At 43.5% G+C, this 22087-nt stretch overlaps 1 protein-coding gene across 1 annotated transcript in view; it reads right to left on the reverse strand.

Annotated features, from left to right (window-relative positions):
• man1a1 (mannosidase, alpha, class 1A, member 1) overlaps window positions 1-22087 on the reverse strand; it is a 77945-nt gene that overhangs the window by 25237 nt on the left and 30621 nt on the right. Inside the window, exons 3-4 of the mRNA XM_084483839.1 lie at window positions 17525-17640; window positions 11882-11962 (exon numbers count right to left, since the gene is read on the reverse strand). Of these exons, the coding sequence (XP_084339965.1) occupies window positions 11882-11962; window positions 17525-17640 (197 nt within the window). The remainder of the gene's footprint in view (window positions 1-11881; window positions 11963-17524; window positions 17641-22087) is intronic.

Here is a 22087-nt window from a genome sequence, read left to right on the forward strand (position 1 = left end):
GACACACTACTACGTGTGGTCCAGTGAGTGAGACGGGTGGGGACACACTACTACGTGTGGTCCAGTGAGTGAGACGGGTGGGGACACACTACTACGTGTGGTCCAGTGAGTGAGACGGGTGGGGACACACTACTACGTGTGGTCCAGTGAGTGAGACGGGTGGGGACACACTACTACGTGTGGTCCTGTGTGAGTGAGACGGGTAGGGACACCAGCGCTGGGAGGAAATACAACTGACAGACAGACAGAGCAAGGGGAGCGGCACTGGTACACCTTGTGTACCCTTTGAGCTCTCACACACTGGTGTGTGTTCAGTGTGTGTTCAGTGTGTGAGCCCTCACACACTGGTGTGTGTGTTCAGTGTGTGTCTGGGGACAGATCACTAAGATGAACGGGCAGCAGGGTCCAGGTTCCCCTGGACCCTGCAGGCCTCCTGCTCAGGCTCCTCTGCCTCGGGAGTTGGACCATCTCTGATGTGTCCTCATTTTTCATCCTTCTTAATAATATTGATTAAACCGGGATCAAGACAACCCCTTTAGTAAGCACTTTACCGCTTTGCAGGGACATTAATTAATCATTGATTAATGTAATGACAAATGAGCAATGAAATATTAAGTTGTTGTCACCTTTAGACTCGTAAGCAAAATAAAAAAAACCAAATGAGTGAACGTTTTTTCCACAGTCACACAATTAGCATTTCATATTAAAAGATGGAGGTGTAACGAGTAGGGACCAATATATCGATATAATAGATATATATATATATTTTTTTTTTAAAGGCATGATTTACAGATAGTTAAATGAAGTAAATAGTTGTAAATTGAGACTTGTAATATTTGTTATCATCGCTGTGTCTTTCTTATGACGTAGAAGACGTATCGGCTCCAAATATTCAGGCGAGAAATTCGGGCGTACCGGTCAGCGGCGAAGGCCGATGGAAAACAATCGGTAAGGGCCCTAAGAAATCCACAGCGGTGGACCCCTGGGGACTGAGGACCAGCGCTCAGGGACTGGACAGCATTCAGGTGGGCAGTACAGAACCTCAAGGTCACGTTTAACACCGTCTGCCTGACGGTGTTGCCAGATTGGGCGGGAAATCTTGCCCAATCTGGCAACACTGGTGCCTGATATATCTCTGATCCAGCCCTAAGACTGCATGCTGATGCCACTCAATAAATAGTTCAGTTGCTGGTCGAGAGTAGCCGCAGTCCGGGAAACTAGCTACGCATGCCATGTGTGAGTGCAATATTTAGTTCTGTTCAGTCTAGAAGGCTTTTTTTGACTACATTCTCAGCCCCGTCAGCCCCTGTGTGTGTGTGTGTGTGTGTGTGTGTGTGTGTGTGTGTGTGTGTGTGTGTGTGTGTGTGTGTGTGTGTGTGTGTGTGTGTGTGTGTGTGTGTGTGTGTGTGTAACCGGGCTGGACCTAGTGATGCGTTGTGCAGCTGGGCGGTATTATAAAGCTACGGTTAATATTCTGAAATGAGGATCTGAGAAAGCCCACGTCACGGCCTGCATGTGTGTGAGTGTGGCGTGTCTTTAACTGTCATTTCAGATCCTTCAATAGACAGCCTCACTAAAGTGGGACGTCTTTTCTGCCACCAATGTACTACTTGCCGTTTTGCTTTGCTTTTTTGTCCCACTTTATCCATCATAAGGTTCATTTAAATTGTATATTATGGTTTGTTGTGAGATTAATGTTTGAATATAGCTTCAAATACAACTGGCCTAATGCTATAAATGGCCTGTTTAATTGCCTCAACAACACAGACACACACACACACACACAGACACACTCCCCCCCCCCCCCCCCCTTGGTGAAAACATTTGCAGGCTAGCAGTCGCTGACTCAGCTAAACATTTTGACATTCAACATTTCTGAAAGCGCTGCCATGGAAATGTGGAACCAACCAGAAGCATGAATTTGCATCGAAAATTGCCCCCTGGAGAATATTTGAAGAGGGAAGCACATGAGATTGGTTGATGGATGGCAGTTGGAGGGAAAGCTGCACGATAAGCTGACTATCCACAGCTACAGAGTGGCAGGCTGCACATGTTTGAATATCTAATATGAACCTATAAAATGTTGTTCTAATGTGACCTTTAAATCCAGATCTAAACGGCTCCCTAGCTGCTGTTTGGTTCATCAGGTGGTTGGCCGGGAGAGGGCTGGAGCCACAGTGAACAGAGACTTCACTGAGTCCAGTCCCCGTTTGAAACGATCTCTGAGTTCACTTTGAAAGACGTTCATAGACACAAGTTGTGTATCGACCTCCAAATTACATGCTCACACCAAGGAGACATCAAGCCTGCTCTAGCCTGCTCACTGGCAGGGGGGGGGCTGCCAGTGAGCAGTTCATTACTGCTCAGTGAGCAGTAATGAACTGCTCAGTGAGCCGGACTCTGCCTGCTCCACTGGGGTGAGGTGAGGTCATGTGGACACATCAGCAGCCATTAAGTCCTCATGCTTTCATAAGGTACACGCCCCGACCACACGGGGCTGTGAACGTGTGAATCCCCAGCGGCCGGTACCGCCCCCAATACCAACTCCACACACACACACACACACACACACACACACACACACACACACACACACACACACACACACACACACACACACACACACACACACACACACACACACACACACACACCGTTTACTATAGAAGCAGCGATGGGCGTTCTAAACAGGAATGTGTTTATCTCTGATCATGTTCACTCGTCAAGTGTTTTCACTCAGTAAAAGATAATGACAGCACTAGTCATGACTTATAGCGTTGGATTATTGTCTTATCCAATCTGCTACCTCTGCAATCTCACCAGCCCTCTGTCACTGCAGCATTATTCAAGTGGATTAACCCCGTTTAAAGGGATAAGACACTAGGGATCTTAATCCTTTGGATTTGGTCATTCACCTTGATTTGATGTATGCATGAACACATTTTTTTTCACATAGTAAAAAATATGCATTGCATGTTTACAAACCATATAACATGGAATACTTGTTCCTATATACCGTCTGTCCACTGTCTGTCCACTGTCTGTCTACTGTCTGTCTACTGTCTGTCCACTGTGTCTGTGTATTGTGTATCAGATGTGTGTGTATTGTGTATCAGATGTGTGTGTATTGTGTATCAGATGTGTGTGTATTGTGTATCAAATGTGTGTGTATTGTGTATCAGATGTGTGTGTATTGTGTATCAGATGTGTGTGTATTGTGTATCAAATGTGTGTGTATTGTGTATCAGATGTGTGTGTATTGTGTATCAGATGTGTGTGTATTGTGTATCAGATGTGTGTGTATTGTGTATCAGATGTGTGTGTATTGTGTATCAGATGTGTGTGTATTGTGTATCAGATGTGTGTGTATTGTGTATCAGATGTGTGCGTGGAGCTCATGGAGGTATTAGTATTAAACTCTGCAGTGAAATAGGGCCGCACCATTAATGGGATTCACATCACCATTCCTAATAGCTCTATGCAATCTCATTTCTAAATGACGATGATTATGCTGCATTTTTGTTTTGATGCATCAGCTGCATCAAGACAAGCACTCCTACTTTCTCCCTCCGCAAAGGATAACACCATGGAACAGCAAGTGATGCAGAGCAGCAGACAAACATTAACCCCGAGAGTGAGTGAGCCACTTACCATCAGAGGGCAAGATACCATCATAGACCTATAATTATCACTGTTGTATGTATTGATCATCACTAGTGGTAAACTACCATCATAGACCTATAATTATCACTATCTGTTGTATGTATTGATCATCATAGTGGTAAACTACCATCATAGACTTATAATTATCACTATCTGTTGTATGTATTGATCATCATAGTGGTAAACTACCATCATAGACCTATAATTATCACTATCTGTTGTATGTATTGATCATCATAGTGGTAAACTACCATCATAGACCTATAATTATCACTATCTGTTGTATGTATTGATCATCCATCCAAAAAGGGGGTCATTTTCCTGGCAGAAATAAGTGGATGTTGTGCTGCTGAGAGGTGACCGAAGTGACGTCCAACCTTTACAACAACTTTACAACCTTTGTTTAGTGAAGCTGAAATGAATCCGTCCTTCGGTCCTCCTTCATCCAATTTTTACTGCGGTACGTGAATATAGGTTGCTTTTGATAACATGAACAGTTGTAGCACAACAGTTTCGTTTTGGATACTAACTTTCTCTTAAAGGGGATAGCCTACTTAGGCTATCCCCCCCCCCCATCCGCGTCACTACACTATTTCACACTTGGATTAAAAGCTGAAAAGATAAAAGATTTAGCTGAAGGGACGGAGCATAAGCTGGTCTTCACAAGGCTATAGGTTGAGCGTTCTCCATCTGTCTATTCACCGGTGCCATTATTATTGTCAAAGGCTGCAAAAGGAAACACCTCTGTAAACCTCAGTCAATAACACACTAAAATACCAAAGGTTTTGTACATAAGAGAAGACAGACTGAGGTTGATTGTGTTCATGTTCAGTGTCAGATTCACAAAACTGTTGTTCCAACTGAGTGTTCCAAAGTTGTGTGCTGGTCCTATATCAGTCACCATCACATTTTGTGTTGTGTTTCCTACTTTATCTGGTAAATAAGGGCAAGAAAGAAAGAAAGAAAGAAAGAAAGATGTGTTGATCCTGCATTGTACTGACATTCCCTCCTTGTGGTGTGTTGCATTGTGGGATGGGCTCAAGCACCTGTAGAGTGGCAAATATCAAGAAGGACCGAAGGATGGATTCATTTCAGCTTCACTAAACAATGAACATGTTGTAAAGGTTGGACGTCACTTCGGTCACCTCTCAGCAGCACAACATCCACTTATTTCTGCCAGGAAAATTACCCCCTTTTTGGAAAGTGACAGTTGCCATGGAAACACTGTAAAGCAGTTTAACTCTGAATCACATGCTCATTTGAACATGGTAGACATTACAAGTGATTAAACCAAAACTTAACCAAGCAGCTACTAAGATGGCAGGCAATCAAAGGAACAGGGAACAAGCAATATCATGTAACCATCATGGCAACTCTTCTTGAAGTTTCCATATCTTTTGTTTTACAAATAAATAGTTCAGTGGTGGCTGCTGGTCTTTCAAAGAGGGGAAGCTCATTTTCGGCCTACATCATATAAATTGTCAATTTATGTATATGTAAATTATACTCTGTTCCTTTTCAAGGAAATGCTCTGTGACCCTGTCATACCAACTAGCTGTCTTTTCCAGTGACTTGACCAGTGTCCTCTCAATGGCCAGCAGAGCTAGGCTGCTTAAACTTTTATGTTTTATGTAAGACTTTTATGTTTGCTTTAGCTTTCTGCTAAATCTTAAATATTTATTATTTTAACTTTGCCTTTATTTTCTCACTTTCTAAAATGCATTTCTTTTAACTCTGCCTTTCTAAAATGTTTTTTAAACTTTGCCTTTATTTTCTATCTATTTTACTTTTTACTTAACTATTGTTTTCTTTTATTGTATGACAATGTTTATATGTGAAGTACTTTGAGTCTGCCTTGTGTATGAAAAGTGCTATATAAATAAAGTTGCCTTGCCTTGCCTTGCCTTAAACGGCCTTGGTCCATTGTGTTACGGGTGTAGGACTTGAGCCGCTTTAAACAGGAGAAGCTCCTTTCTACACCTGCAGAAGCTCCAATTGTTGCCACTAATGAGAACAGTTTGTAAAGCTGAGGCATTGAACTGTCCAACTCCATGCCTTTAAGGAACACCAATAAATCACACAGCTTTCCCCTGTCACCCTGCAAGTCCTGATCTGAATACAGGACTTCAAGTTCAGACCTCAGGCTCCCTGAATAAAAGTGATGGCCAACTACCAAAATTATATTAAACTTGAACAAGGAAATGTGGGAATTATGTTAAACTGAAACAAGGAATTGTGTGTGTATAAGTGTATGAAATGTACAATGAAAATTGTCTCGCAATTTCGCCAAGCAAATATCAAGAAATAGGTTGCAGTTTGTCTTTCGACTCGCTTGCAAAATCTGCAATGGGACTGAGGGATGAAGACAGCTCTGGCAACGTTTTATAGTTCAAAACCGCTGTCAATCAAACGGCAACTCAGTCTTTCGCAGACCCTCCAATCATCACGCAGAAGCCCAGCGTCCCGGCCAGCCCACTCCTCCATTCACCCCCAGAGACGCAGAGCGTCCGTGGGAGGGACATAATCGCAGCATTATCCAATGACCGTCGACTTTCGACGCACTAAAAAAAGCTGTTCTATGCAGCCCCATTGAAGTGGACGGACGCTGAGCTTCAACAGGCAAATGCACTGTGACGCTACAGGAGTGTATGAGAAGGACATCGAGTCAGTCGACCTGCGATAAGCAGCTGATTCTGAACAAACTCGTCTTCGAGATGGGCGTGTTCTAACACATTTTTAGTCAATGAAATGTTAACACAACAGTACATATATTTGACCATTTAATTTTTGAAATTTTAGGGGAACCCTTGCAGTCTTAGACCCTTACAGCTCAGTTCAATCTGTTCAAAGTTGTTATTTAACCAGAAAACCCAAAACCCGTGAGGGTTTTGAACTGCTCTGTGTGATCACCCCCTTTCAGGCCCCGTCCACACGAGCCAAAATGATCTTTTCCCCCATTTTCCTTGGCAGCGTTTCAGGAATTTCTCCGTAAAGACTCATTGCAAAAACGCATCTAGCTGTAGAAACACTGTAGTACATATTCAAGGCCACTATGTGGCGCTAGTTCTCCACCAAAAGAAGAAGAAGAGGCGGAGCATGCACATCAAGCCTGCGCACTGTACACCAACACAGTCGAGGAGGAGAAAGCAGTTGTTAAACCTTTTAGATTGAGCAGAAAATACTTTTTAATGTACAGTTAGTGGTTCAATTTACCAAGGGGCTGTATTTAAAGCTACAAAAATAATACAAATCAAACAAAATAAATTTGACGGAACTCCATCCACACGAATCCTAACAAGAAAACGCATAGGACCGTAATCTTATTCACCCTGGGACCTGGTTTCAAAAAAGTGTGTTTTCGGGCACCAAAAACGCCGGATCCGTCAGGACGGTCGGCCCAAATGCACAAGACTTGTGCTTTTTCACAAAAAAAAGTGTGGACGGGGCCTAACTCTCCCTAAGGACCTCCTCCAGAGGTTGCACTACACCAAAGGGACGTGCCAAGAACCCCCAGTATGCCATTCATTCCCCGACACCAAGGCCGCCTCACACTAGAACCGTCAGCCTGCTCCTGGCTCCGCCACCTGTGCAGCGATAGTTGACGGCAGAAGAGACGTCTGTTTTAAAGTCATCGACCCCACGATGAAAACACTGCTGACAATCCTAGGATGGATGAAAGATTTGACACGAAAACTGGTTTCTTATCTAGCAGGCGCACAGTCATATAAGGGCTGACGTTGATTACAGTAGGTTCAGATAAAACCCCTTTAGATTTGTGCAACTGAGACATTGGATCAATCGTGGAAGGAAGCAGAGGAATATAAAATGCTGAGGCTGACCTAGGTTCAAATGACGTTGAGGTAGTTAAGTCAACGTTTACTTATGCAACAGGCTTGTGGAGTCTAGGTAAAGGATATTGCATCAGTGGTAAGGTGTGCCATTCTTGTTATTCAATAATGAAAGGGATCAGATTGCAGCCCACAAACTCAAGAATGTGCTGGGGATTGGGGACAGATACCGGTCGATTTTGTTTGTCGATCTCATCCCTTGGTATGTTAAGCGCAAAGCAGAAATGTAAATGGTTCATCCACAATGCAAAGAAAACAGGTATTTTCCCAATTCTGTAAACAGATCTAAAATCATACATTTAAGAAAAAAATGGAATTGGAAAACGTATGACTGCGCATGCATACATGAGTGAGACCTTACAAGATCAGACTCATCCCCAAGCTGTTGATGAGACCAACCTTCTCATCTTTTCACCAAAGGGCTGTGAATGGAAGCATAACGCTTTGAGAGGATGAGGCTGTAACCGAGACCATAGCAGATAATTGGGTCTAAGAAGTAGACAGCGTGTCTCGATGAAGACGTTACTCAAATCATTTGTAATCCGATCCTCAAAACCACCGGCAGACCATGCAAAGAAGCAGGACGGATGTACTTTTGTTTTTGGTCTCTGTTAGAAACCAAGCCACAGCATTTTAAACTCTTGTTCTGTGTTAGAAACCAAGCCACAGCATCTTAAACTATGTCCGTGTTAGAAACCAAGCCACAGCATTTAGGAATGGTAGACCATGATCGAGGCCTCTGTAGAAATGTATCTGTGCTTGTGTCACCATTGACTGATTTGCTAAGCAGACTTTGAAGGTGTGATCAGTGCCTCTGGGACGGTGAGCCCTGTGGCCCGGGTTGGACACACTGAGAGCAGCAGTCGTCGTCCAGGTGCATGATCCCAGGTCGGAGCAGAGCGGCTTCATGCAGGAGGATGAACAGGGCATAAACACTGCAGCATGCTCTTCTTCAGAGAGGTTTAATGCCGACCAGATTAACTAGTGGGTGAAAGGGAAGCCCTGTCACTGATCTGTGCTCTGCGTCATGCTGCTGTGAGTCCGGGAGATCCCGGCTCCTTGTTTACAGATTATAGCCTTCACTCTTCTGAGCGCTGTGTAAAATCAGACTGTTTAGGCTCTGTCTTCTCAGGCCTATAATTCCAGTCGTGGCCGGATCAAGGGAAAGGGGGGACGTGGTTCCAGACCCCATCTCTTTTAACCTTGTGGTTGTGGTTTTTTGGTAAGTTTCAAGTGTTTTCTTTCCAGGTCTGTCTTTTGTGTTCACTTTTAAAATTGCTCATTAAAGTCGAATGATCCCTAGCTGATGGTGGGCTGTACAAGACAAGATGCTGGAGTACAGAGGTACAGAGATTTAACCATATCCTTTTTTTAAAGAATTGTTTACCTAAAATAGAGTAAGAGGTAAGTAACTAAGAGGGTAGCAACTGTTGGTCCTTTTCCCTTAAGGCATAACCTTTCCTTTAGGAGGGGGGGGGGGCTCGTCTACCTGACCTCATGGGTCGGCCAATGGGCAGAGAGAGTCGTCAGGTGCTGCAGTGCTAAAGTCTGCTGGTTTATCATCACACACACACACACACACACACACACACACACACACACACACACACACACACACACACACACACACACACACACACACACACACACACACACACACACACACACACACACACACACACACTTTGGTTGTTTGAAAACAATTTAGAAGGAAAATAAATATTCCTTGAAAGCGTTGTCCACCCCAGGCCAGCGCACACCTCCTTGGCTAGAAGGTTTTCTCCATTAGGGCCTAAAATGAACAAATCCAATTCTTTGTTTACACACCACTGCACATGCTCACTGACTTGGAGACAGAGAGAATTCTATGTACATTTACACCACCCTGAACCAAAATCAATTTGATTCTGAAGTGAATGGGCTGCGTTCCAATCAGTTCAACAACACCCCCTCCTACACTTACCCTCTCGACTTATTGAAATGTTGCTCTGCACTCCGAACTGAACACAGCCGGCATCTTCGCTCTGAATAAGTGTCTGAGTCCCTCCAGTATCTAAACTTGAAATTTGTGGATTGGCACTATTTGAGAAAACAACCTAGAAAGAACGATAAATCTGAGGGAGATGCTACACCTGTTTGGAAAAGCATTGATGTCCAGATAATGGCTGATTAACATCACAACATCAACAATGTCAACTGTTACCCTAGGGCCAAAACAAAACCGATAAATCCCTTAAGAGTTTTGGATTTCAGACAGACTGTATGATTCTCCGGTATAACTACAATTGATGGTCTGCAAAGAAGGCCGACAATGTGGTGTAATGGTTCGGGGCAAAGTGAGGCCACTATCGTTTTGTCACCATGGAGTTTCCTGTGACGGTGACACCACAGGCCACGCTCTGTTTGGTAGTCTGGCGGGCTGTTAAAAGCCTCAGTCAGTGGGGTTGCTTACAGACGGTACCAGCTGCCCTTTTACTGATCAATATTTCATCAAAGGCCTAGACAGCCCCTTGAGCCCTTGCCAAGCTTGGGACCGATGTAGGGAACAGACTGGGAGAAGGAGCGATGGAGGGAGGCACAATGAGAGGGTGATCATGTTGGAGAAGGAGCGACGGAGGGAGGCACAATGAGAGGGTGATCATGTTGGAGAAGGAGCGATGGAGGGAGGCACAATGAGAGGGTGATCATGTTGGGAGGCTCCTGCTCCCTTCCCTCCCTCCCTCTTCACACCTATCCTGGAAGAAATGATTCATCTAGACAACCTCAGTTTATAATCTCCAAACATCCTTTTCCCATCGTTTTTCTCTTTCACTGCTGTTTTCTGTAAGTGGGTCCAACAACATTAAATGTGACAACTACAGTAACACAGATCATTTTGAGAGAAGGCCTGTTGTTGGCATAATCCCTTTCTCTCCCCCTCGCTTTCACCTTGTCTCACAGCTAAAGTGAGTGAGTACGTTTTTTACGGATAAGGTCCATAGATGGTAGATGATAACTTCACCACAGTCATCAATATTAAATGTGAAGTAAGACCAAAAATATTCTCCAGTGTTTTTAATGTAAAGAAAGTCAAGCCATGTCAAACCTTAAACCACTAAAAAATGTATAAACTCTATGAGACGTTTCCAACTGGGACAGAAGTTGCAATGTTGAGATTCAAATCTACTATAGACTAAAGTGTATTTGGTATCAAGCACCCACACTTGACTCCAACCTATTAATAGATGCCACACCGCGGTCACATCTCCTGGAAACAGGACTATTAGTGATAATGGTGCGTTCCAGAGGCCTCGGACACCAGCCTTCTGAGGTCCAAGTGGGGAAATCTCCCAGCTTTCTTACGGCATTTCTCGGAGGCACTCCCCCTTTAGGTCACGCCCCCTTTTGGTCGCGCCCCCTCGGAATTCTGAGAGTAGACCGAGCTCAGTGACGACGCTCTCAAAAAAAAATGGCTGCGCCCGTGAAGAGATTTATTTTCTTTGTATTTGTACCACGTTGGTCATTTTAATGTTGATTTTAAATGCTCTTACACACTTGCATTGCTACTTTATTCCGGTCACCAATGTATGCATTGCATGGTCTTGCTGTGCGTTCAATACAATGTAAAGTTGTGTTGTCCGTTTTGGAGCTGGTTTGCTAAAGAGGCTAATGTAGCTTAACAATAACAACGACTAGCCGATGACATGACACCATCACAAAGACGAACGGGAACGCTATAAGTGCTACGAGACAGGAAATGACATCACACGTGAAACTCGGAAGGCTGGCGTCCGAGGCATCTGGAACACACCATAAGGCCCAGCATGAATCAGGGATCACCCAGGAAGTGCCTGCATTGAGTAACAAACCAGACATCTCCAAAAGCAAAACATTCTATGCGTATTCAAGCACACATTAGAGCTGGATTTTGGCAAGCATAATTTAGTGTCTGAATTTGACCAGAAAACCTCTTCCTTTATTACCAATTGTGGGGAAAAAGCAAGACTTTGAGAAGGTTCTGTGGTTGTGTTCCCCGCTCTCAGAGGGCCTGCTCGCTATTTACATTTCTCTTCCTATTTAATGTAGTTGGAGTATTTATTCACAAGCAATTGTGAAAGAAACCTTGACAATTGTGAATCTTTTTTTTTCATGTATAGCAATTATTTGACTATGACACAGCTGAGTTGTTCTGTGTTTGTTTCCCTCTAATCTTTCTCTTCTCTCGAGAAGGAGGGGAACAGAAAGACAAAGAGCAAGGGGATCTGTTCTTTGGGAAGAGATTCACATGACAAACAATTGGACGGAGCCAGCTACACTCATGCAGAAGGTAGCACATTATTTTGATTCGGGAACAAGGTAGAAGGGAACCAAATAAGACGAGAAACACTTACGTCCTTCCCAGACAGATAGTAGGCAGAGAGGAGGCCGCCCACAAACCGGATGTTCACCTCAAACACAGAGACCTCCGTGTTCTGAAAGAGAGGGAGTCATCAGCGTTAACATTATACTTCAAATCATTCACAAATTCAGACACACAATTTGGTTGACAAAAAACCCACATTCCTTTGGCCCAAATCCTCTCAAAAAACATTTGTGAGGCACGATGATAGTGGTTGACGCTTCGACGCAGTCATGAAGCTGTTTTGCTTCTGCGTCGTTTGGTGAGCGGACCAATCACAGCCCTTGCGACTGCGTCGCCTCGACGGAAGGTTACAATTTTTGGGAGGCGCACGTCAGGCCCTCGCGGTGGACGCAAGGAGGGTCCGCAAGGACGTAACGGGTCCCTAACCCCCTTGCGATGCATGAACGTGGGATCATAATCAGCCCTTAAGATTTGTGTAATGTGTGGATGTAACAGCAGAACATCATGTTAGGGTGTTACGATTCAGATTCTATTAATATTCATTCATATTATTATTATTATTATTATTATAACAGTTAGCTGAACATTATAGGGTCCCGTCCTTCCACCCCCTGATTTCTCAGTTAAACAGAGAAATCAACTACATTTGTCCCAGCGTTTGTTAGATGTGAAATGAGGCAAAAAAAATACGCTCTCTTCCTCCGGTAATGCAGTTGATCGCGACATCTTTCTTCTTCGTCGTTTCTTCTATTTGTCTCTAACTCATGCTCCAATCTGTCATAGATCGAATAACAAACAAAACTAGGGTGACGGCGGCCACACTTATCCCGCCTCTTGCGAACTAAGACCCTACGTCAGTGGTCAAGACCCCTGACCTCAGCCTTGGTGAAAGGCAAGATCTACCTATTGAAGCGTTGAGAGAAAAAACACAGCCCAGATTTTACTTGCAACTTGAGGCCTTTTATTTGGCTAATTGTATTTGAATTACATTGGCTTTGGTCCAACTTTCAAATTGATGCAACCAAGAAAACACTAGCATATCAAACCTAGCTGTCTTGAATTTTACAATGTACTTCCAATTCTAAGTTTCATTACATAATTTCATTCCAACAAAAAAAATAAAGGCATGTGGGCTATTTATTTTGTTCATAGTAACCAACAACAAATCAACATACTTATTATTATTATTATTATTAATAATAATATAATAATAATCATACATTTTACTTGCAGTGAGCAGATCATATGAAGTGCCATTGTTAACTTGTGTTATACCATGTTTGGTACGCCTAACAACGTCCAGTGTAGATGCTACCCCAGCCCAACCACAACTCAACAAAGTACTTCAAATGCAACGGGAGGGCCTGAGTGCATATAAATGCTTCTGCGCAGCGTTGCTTGCCTCTGGGAATGAGTAATATACTCATTCCACGATTCCCCTGGATCCGAACATAAAGCAATCACATGGGTGTATCTGATATAGGCGGGCCAGAAGCAAGCTCAACAGATGACGACAGCGCTGCTACGGAATCAGTCGGTAAACATTGTAAGATGGCTACGGATGAACACCAGCTGTTTGAAACGGCTTTGCTACAATAAAAGAGTTAGACTTGGCTTTTCCTCAAATTGAGGAACACAAGACGGCGCTCAAAGCTTTCCTTTGCAAGAAGGACGTTTTTGCTGTTTTACCGAACATCTATTCGGTCTATCATTTATCTACTGGTTAGCTCCGTTGGTAGCTTAGTCTAATCTACTGGTTAACTCCACTGGTATTTTAGTCTAATCTACTGGTTAGCTCCGCTGGTAGCTTAGTCTAATCTACTGGTTAGCTCCGCTGGTAGCTTAGCGGATGGGGCTCTGGATACGTCACCCCTTGTATAACTTTTATGTCATGACCCATAAGATCCAGTCAACCCAGAAGACGGTTAGAAATCCCACCGTTGGACCACAGTCATTAACACATAGTCTAACCGCAGCCCAGGGCGTTTCCCAAGGTTAGGGAGCTGAACGGGGAGCTGGATCCAGGTAACCCCCACGTGGCGACCAGAGCTGATAGGGACTTAGAAATATTCGATCGTTCACGCTTTACAAACCTGTATCACTTTTACCACTTTACTTAATAAATCCGAGGCCCTCGTGCTGACAGACTTTATTACCTCTCCGTCTCATTTTCTCTGGTCAAGTAACTAGACAGACTGATTTTCCCAACAATATCTGAAATGACAATTGTGGATAGGAAGAATGTAGTTGCAGAATGTTGCTGAAATGTTCTTTTTGACTAGGCGAAACTGAATTACAGATAACTGCAACGCATCCAGTCTGACGTTGATATCGACAATGTTAATACTGGATAGTCAAACTTAGTCAATGACAATTCGGCCTGCCATAGAAACAGAAACAGTTATTGTCAGCGCATTTCACTCAGTAAGAGCTGACGGATGTGCTATTTCTAAAAGCTTCAAGTGGAACAGAACCACGCACAACCCAATTATAGCGCTTGTACATCGTGAGGTCACATTGCCTCGGCCACCTCCATTTCAGAAGTATGTGAGCCTAGGAATGTTATTGGTATTGATGGTGTTTTGGTCATTGTTTAGTACGGAAGTAAATCTGTCTCATCGGATTTTGAAAATAAAAAGCCATTGAATTTCAAGCACTGAATATTTCTGCATTGAAATAACGTATCTGGATTTTTTTCCACTGAATTAAAGCCATTTAATTTTTAGCTCAGAATATTTATGCATTGAAATAACGTATCATTTTTTTCCTTCTGAATTTAACTAAATATTCAAAGTTAAAAAATTCAATATTCTAAATTCAGATTCAAAATGCTATGTATTAATTTCAACTTAAATATTGTCAAAGTCCCCAAATTCAACATGCCAAATTCAGCTGCAAAATCCAAGGTACGAAATTCAGCGTTAACATCGGGGGACCCAAGGAAGAGCAATCGATCCCAGATGCTAGATTGCGGTCAAGCAAGGAACGTGAGCGGGTGTTACACCGAATTCTGCGACCCACCGAAAAGTGTGACCCCAGGGGTCAGACTCACACCAGTAGGCAAAGGGACCTCGGATCGCCCCAAATTGGGCTCTTAACCCACTACAATTACCCTTACGCTGCATGCAAATCCAGCCAAGTCACTGCAATCACACACACACACACACACACACACACACACACACACACACACACACACACACACACACACACACACACACACACACACACACACACACACACACACACACACACACATCGTTTATTTCACAAACTGCAGTAAAAGGGTTAAAAAAACAACGGTGTGCATTATAACAAAAACATAAATACTGCCCCCCACCCCCCCCTCACCTAATCGTGCTTAATAAATACATTTGATTTGATTAGCATTTTACAATCCCATTCAATGGATAGGGTGATACGGTCCACCACCGTTGCTTCTTTCCCCATAAAAAGCTACAGTCAGGTTGATTTACCTTTGAGAATTTCCTATTATAGGCTACTGTGTAAAATGCTGTTTAGAATTAATGTTTGTATCAAGAAATAAAGAGCCATCATCACAGCCGTTTTCGTTGACATGGCTCGAACCTGCTCTGCACGCCTTCCCCCCGCATCAGAGTCAGGTATCAACGAGTGACGCTCTTATTCCCGCTCGCTCTCCTTGCTTGACCGCGATCTAGCATCTGGGATCGATTGCTCTTCCTTGGGTCCCCCGATGTTAACGCTGAATTTGGCAGCTGAATTTGGCATGTTGAATTTGGGGACATTGAAAATATTTAAGTTGAAATGAATACCGGTACATAGCATTTTGAATCTGAATTTAGACTATTGCATTTTTTTACTTTGAATATTTTGTTAAATTCTGAAGAAAAAAAATCAGATACAGTTATTTCAATGCATAAATATTCAGAGCTAAAAATTAAATGGCTTTAATTCAGTGGAAAAAAATCCAGATACGTTATTTCAATGCATAAATATTCAGTGCTTAAAATTCAATGGCTTTAATTCAGTGGAACTTAGTTAAAGTTAAAGTTACATGTTAAATGTATGCATATCTCCGATGTTTAAACAGCTTTAACATTCTAAATGTACATTTTGACAGTGGGCTTTGACACAGAATGCTTTAGAAACATGGTTGGTGATTGTTTTGCTATGTTTACTTCCAGTAAACCTGTTTTTAAAGCATACCAATGCCATATTACCATAACGACCAAGATCACCATACCGCCACGTACGGTATACTTCTCTTCCTCAAAATATACTCTAATATGCTCATTGCAGTCTACATGTCCATGTAATGTAGTGGTATTGCGTCAGACTGTTGACCATGGGGTAGCTGGTTCAACTGTCGGTCATACGGTCATACTGTCTGTCATACTGTCTGTCATACTGTCATACTGTCTGTCATACTGTCATACTGTCTGTCATACTGTCAGTCATACTGTCTGTCATACTGTCATACTGTCTGTCATACTGTCTGTCATACTGTCATACTGTCTGTCATACTGTCATACTGTCTGTCATAGTGTCAGTCATACTGTCGGTCATACGGTCGGTCATACGGTCATACTGTCATACTGTCATACTGTCATACTGTCATACTGTCGGTCATACGGTCATACTGTCGGTCATACGGTCATACTGTCGGTCATACTGTCTGTCATACTGTCATACTGTCTGTCATACTGTCATACTGTCATACTGTCGGTCATAGTGTCAGTCATACTGTCGGTCGTACTGTCATACTGTCATACTGTCGGTCATACTGTCTGTCATACTGTCATACTGTCATACTGTCGGTCATACTGTCATACTGTCGGTCATAGTGTCAGTCATACTGTCATACTGTCAGACTGTCGGTCATACTGTCAGTCATACTGTCGGTCATACTGTCATACTGTCATACGGTCATACTGTCATACTGTCATACGGTCATACTGACCGTATGACTTGCACACCGGGTTTATATTTTTTTACTTTTGTTGGTAGGACCACGAGTCTCATGCAGGCCTTTATTAATCTGTAACCTATATGTTTAGAAACATATAGGACAGCGCGGCTCCGTCTTCCATCTCCTCTCCCTCTCCCGCTGTCAACCAAAGAGCACCATCACCTGTACTGTCAATCATCTCAGCCCCATTCATTGTGACCCGCCCCCATTCAGAACTTTTTTGACGCGTCAAATCACCGGAAGTGTATCGGTAAAGAGATTTACTTTTTAATTTGGAGTTAGTATATTCAATTTCAGCAAAATAACCTATAAATATATGATATATAGTGTTGGAGCACAATGTTGTTTTATAGGTGAATAAACCTTTAAGCACAAGCCCTTTTATTTGGAAATGTTTTATTTTGAAATGTTCAATTCCTAGGTGAAGCACTTGAAACCCCTATATTTTTGGGTGCACCTAAATTTTGTGCTGGTGCACCTAAAAAGAAAAGTTAGGCGCACCAGTGCAACCAATGCAAAAAGTTAGTCTGGAGCCCTGTACTGTGCAACCCTCAGTGCAAACATCTCTGGAAACATAACCAGCTGGGTTTAAAGCTATGACGTTGTTATAGTGTAAGGGTATATTTTTCCTTTTCTTCAACTTTTCACTGATGTCTGCATTGGTTTCCAATGCCACTTTAATATCACATCAGTCTGGGAAATAAAACCTTTTCTCCTTACCAGGCTGAAGTCCAGGTTCTTCTCTACCCAGGCAGTAGCCTCATCAAAGTCCTCGTACATCTCCATGATGTACAGGGTGTCCAAGGCATCCACTATGTTGGCTCCCTTCAGACCGCCTGGAACACACAGAGGAGACATTAACGACCACTTTACAGTACCCTTCAATGGAATGAACACACAGAGGAGACATTAACAACCACTTTACAGTACCCTTCAATGAAGGCACCGTCCTGCTGGCCTGAGCAACACCAGGACGCCACATCTGGAGCTCTGAGAGGAGCGGCTCCCCTTCAGAGCCACAAGCCCTTCAGTATCAATAGGCCTGGACTGTGAGGCTCTGTGAGGATCTATTACCGTAACTGAAGGCGTTAAGTAATTAGAAATGAGGCCCCGCGTGATTAACAAATACGCGTTTTCTTTGTTGTATAAAAGCTGACCGCTAATGCCGTGATGCTTTGATTTCTTTGGATTGAGGCATTTTTCTCATGAGATAAATAGGTAAATAAAGACCTTATATTTAAAAAACAGCCTTCTGTATTTATACAATTAGCTAATGGCACACCAAAATGACCCTTTGTTAATGTATTGCATTTACAATGGTAGTATATATCATTATAACAAGGCTCTTCTCAATGCTGTGGAATGCTCCGTTCACTTGCATGGGCCTTCCCCACTTCTGGTGGTGAATTATTTTTCAATAATGACCGTTGCTAAGCACATAATGACCGCTGTCAAGGAAAGTGGATTTTTTCACGTCTTTCGTATCCCTCCGCAAGTAGTCCGGTAACTTAACAACCCCAATGTACTCAGTTGCTAAGCAACGTCAACGTCTTTGGCGGACTATTTCTCTGCTGATCAACACTACCAATGGTAATTGTATAAAGACACACCATGTGAAGTTATTTTTGAGTTTTGGCAAGTAACCGTTCTATACATTATAAGCGGGATAATGTATAGAACGTTGCTGGTCATTATCTAAAATAAGCCGCTTCAGGACAAAGCATAATGACCGGCGTTCTATACATTATCCCTTACTTATTTCATGGATATTTTGTGATGCAAGTTCATCTGTCACTGCTCCCCAAAAGCTCCAGTGAACTGGCACAAGTACTGCCTACAGCTTAGGTCCAGCTCAAGTACTGCTACAGCTTAGGTCCAGCTCAAGTACTGCCTACAGCTTAGGTCCAGCCCAAGTACTGCTACAGCTTAGGTCCAGCCCAAGTACTGCCTACAGCTTAGGTCCAGCCCAAGTACTGCTACAGCTTAGGTCCAGCTCAAGTACTGCCTACAGCTTAGGTCCAGCTCAAGTACTGCTACAGCTTAGGTCCAGCTCAAGTACTGCTACAGCTTGAGCCGGCTCAAGTACTGTCATTACATACGTTAAAATACAGACCACATCGTACAAAAGCTGCACTTGCTAACAACAAAGGTTTGCAAAAACCAAACCTGTACACAGGCTGCAGCCGTGTAGAGGCCGTAGAAACAAATAACCAATTGAAAGTACATCAAATCATTCATCAGTGAAATTCTGTGATGTTTTCTGTGCGATTGGCAGGATAGTGTCAAAGGATTACATTTATCATTTGATTGCAAGTAATTTTTTTTCCTAGGTCTGGTAACCAGTTTTTGCCAGTGGGGTTACAAATGGGAAAGATTGATTGTGTGATTGAAAATTCTTTGAAAAGGCATTTTAATAGAATACAGGGAATAATCACTCGAGCAAAATCGACCGATTTTTGTCATACAGCTTTGTATATAGGCTGGCTCAAGTACTGTCCAGTGTGTATGTCCATTGAGCTACTACACTTCTAGTAGAGCTGTATCTAATGGCATGTTCAGGAGATATTACCTGGAACATATGATATGCAGGCAACTGGGTGGGAATAGAAAGGCATTACAAAGATGCTTGCATATTCCCATGTTCACCCCCCAAGACGTTCAGGCTTCTTTCTGATATCTTGTGTAGGAGCTATAGCAGCATTGGATTCTACATTGTAATACTGGATTCAATATCTATGCATGATTCTTTAGATTTTAAAATGACATTTAATATGGCAGCCTATCATTGTGTCATGTGGACCATGACGCAGTGAGTGCTTTAGTTTCTGTTAGTGCCACACAGCCGAAACACTGTCAGCCCCTCCGCTTCCTGACGCATTTCACTGTTTCTGTTTGTCGGAGTATATCATCTTTTTTTTGTGTTGTGTTTGCTTAGTATTTATTTTGTGTTACTGTAGTATTTATTATGTGTATGTGTAGTTTTTGTGTAGTGTGTGTAGTGTTTGTGTAGTATTTATTTTGTGTTTGTGTAGTATTTGTGTAGTGTTGGTGTAGTGTTTGTATAGTGTTTATTCTGTGTTTGTGTAGTATTTGTGTAGTGTGTGTAGTGTTGGTGTAGTGTTTGTATCGTGTTTATTCTGTGTTTGTGTAGTATTTGTGTAGTGTGTGTAGTGTTGGTGTAGTGTTTGTATTGTGTTTATTCTGTGTTTGTGTAGTGTTTGTGTAGTGTGTGTAGTGTTGTTGAGTGGGGTCGTTTCCGTGCCCCTGATGCTGGGGGTATGTTGGGGTCGTCTGGCTGCCCGCTCGGTCTCTCTCCGTGGCTCTCAGCCATGCTGGGCCACATGGGGGTCCTGCTTTTTGTATATTTTGTTTGTTGTTGTTGTCGTCTTGTTTTGGGTTGTTGTGACATTATGAACACACAACAACCCATAATTCCTCATCTTGTATTCTTACACCATGACACAACTGACGTTCATACCTCACACAGAGTTAGGGTTAAACACTTTGAGCTATGCTACTTATGGGATTACCCTTCTGGTTTTGTTACAACTCATAACAGATTGTAAGTATGGAGGTGGACTGATACAGGGGAGGAGGAGAAAATAAAGACTCTAGCAGATTAGTTTCATCACAAAGCTTTTTTGGCAAATAGTTATTTTGTGTTGTGTGACGTTAGGGAGAGAGAGGGGGCGCTGCTGTCATGTGTGTTTTTCCACTCAAGAAAAAAAGGTTTGAGTGAAGCAAGATCAGTAGGGCTAGAACATGTAACCGCAACAGATCTGGCTCGCCCTGACGGTCCAACCGCTCTCTCACCAATCTCCTGGCACCTCGCTGCAGGCCCTCTGCCGTGATAGGAGATGTCCGGGGCAGGGCCGCTTGACGTGCCATGAGTGCTGCGTTGAGTAGATAAAGGAAACAGCCCACTCCACGCCGGATGACTTGGTCTAGTGCTGCTCTGTGTTTCGTAGAATGGCGGTGCCGTGCCAGGGTTTTTAGGCAGAGCTTGGTTATATCGACACCGGCCGGCTGCAGAGAGCCCAAATATTTGAATCAAAGAACGCATCCCTTCACCACTTCAAACCTGGAGCATATACACATCCAGGCACCATGCAGGTGACCTCCTGCACTACACTTAAAGCACCAGATAGCAACATTCATCACACTGGCTTATCAGCAGCGCTGGTCAAAGTGGTGGCCTGCTCACCAAATTCTGCTTTCATCTTTGAACTCACTTTCATTCTGATTGTATTACAATCAGAAGCCCTCGCCCCAATCAGCCAGACATCATCCTAGGCATAGACTATTACTGATTGTTATGAATAACCGCACCACATTGGAAGTCACAGCACATAAAACAGTCTGACCCACTAGGCGACTTTGGAAACTTCGGCCACATTTTATAGCCTAACATTTATAGCCTCCACACTGATGGTGTGGACCCCTGCCGGGTCAGGGGTCCACACCATCAGGTCCACACCATCAGGTCCACACCATCAGGTCCACATTATCAGGTCCACACCATCAGGTCCACACCATCAGGTCCACACCATCAGGTCCACACCATCAGGTCCACACTATCAGGTCCACACTATCTGGTCCACATTATCAGGTCCACACTATCAGGTCCACACCATCAGGTCCACACCATCAGGTCCACACCATCAGGTCCACATTATCAGGTCCACACTATCAGGTCCACACCATCAGGTCCACACTATCAGGTCCACACTATCTGGTCCACACTAACAGGTCCACACTATCAGGTCCACACCATCAGGTCCAAACTATCAGGTCCACACTAACATGCAGAAGTTTTCGGACAACTTGCGATTGTATACTGCGATTGTGGGGTGTATTAGGGATGGGCAGGGGGGGTGGGGGGTGGGGGGGGGGGTGGAGGACTTTGTGCAATGGTGAAAACTCAACCACCGACAACTCAACACTGCTAAGACCACGGAGATGGTGGTGGATTTCCGTAGGTCTAAGCCCGCTCTGCTGCCAGACTCCATTGAGGGGGTCAATGTGGACATGGTGAACACGTACAAGTATCTGGGGGTCCACCTGGACAACAAACTGGACTGGTCAGCACTGAAGCGCTCTACAAGAAAGGACAGAGCCGGCTGTACTTCCTGAGGAGGCTGCGGTCCTTCAATGTCTGCAGCAAGCTCCTCAGGATGATTCACCGGTCTGTGGTCGCAGAGTGCTCTTCAAGCTCCTCAGGATGATTCACCGGTCTGTGGTCGCAGCGTGCTCTTCAAGCTCCTCAGGATGATTCACCGGTCT

This window comes from Micromesistius poutassou, assembly GCF_964030765.1.
Source record: "Micromesistius poutassou genome assembly, chromosome: 19".
In the NCBI taxonomy this organism is placed as follows: Eukaryota; Metazoa; Chordata; class Actinopteri; order Gadiformes; family Gadidae; genus Micromesistius; species Micromesistius poutassou.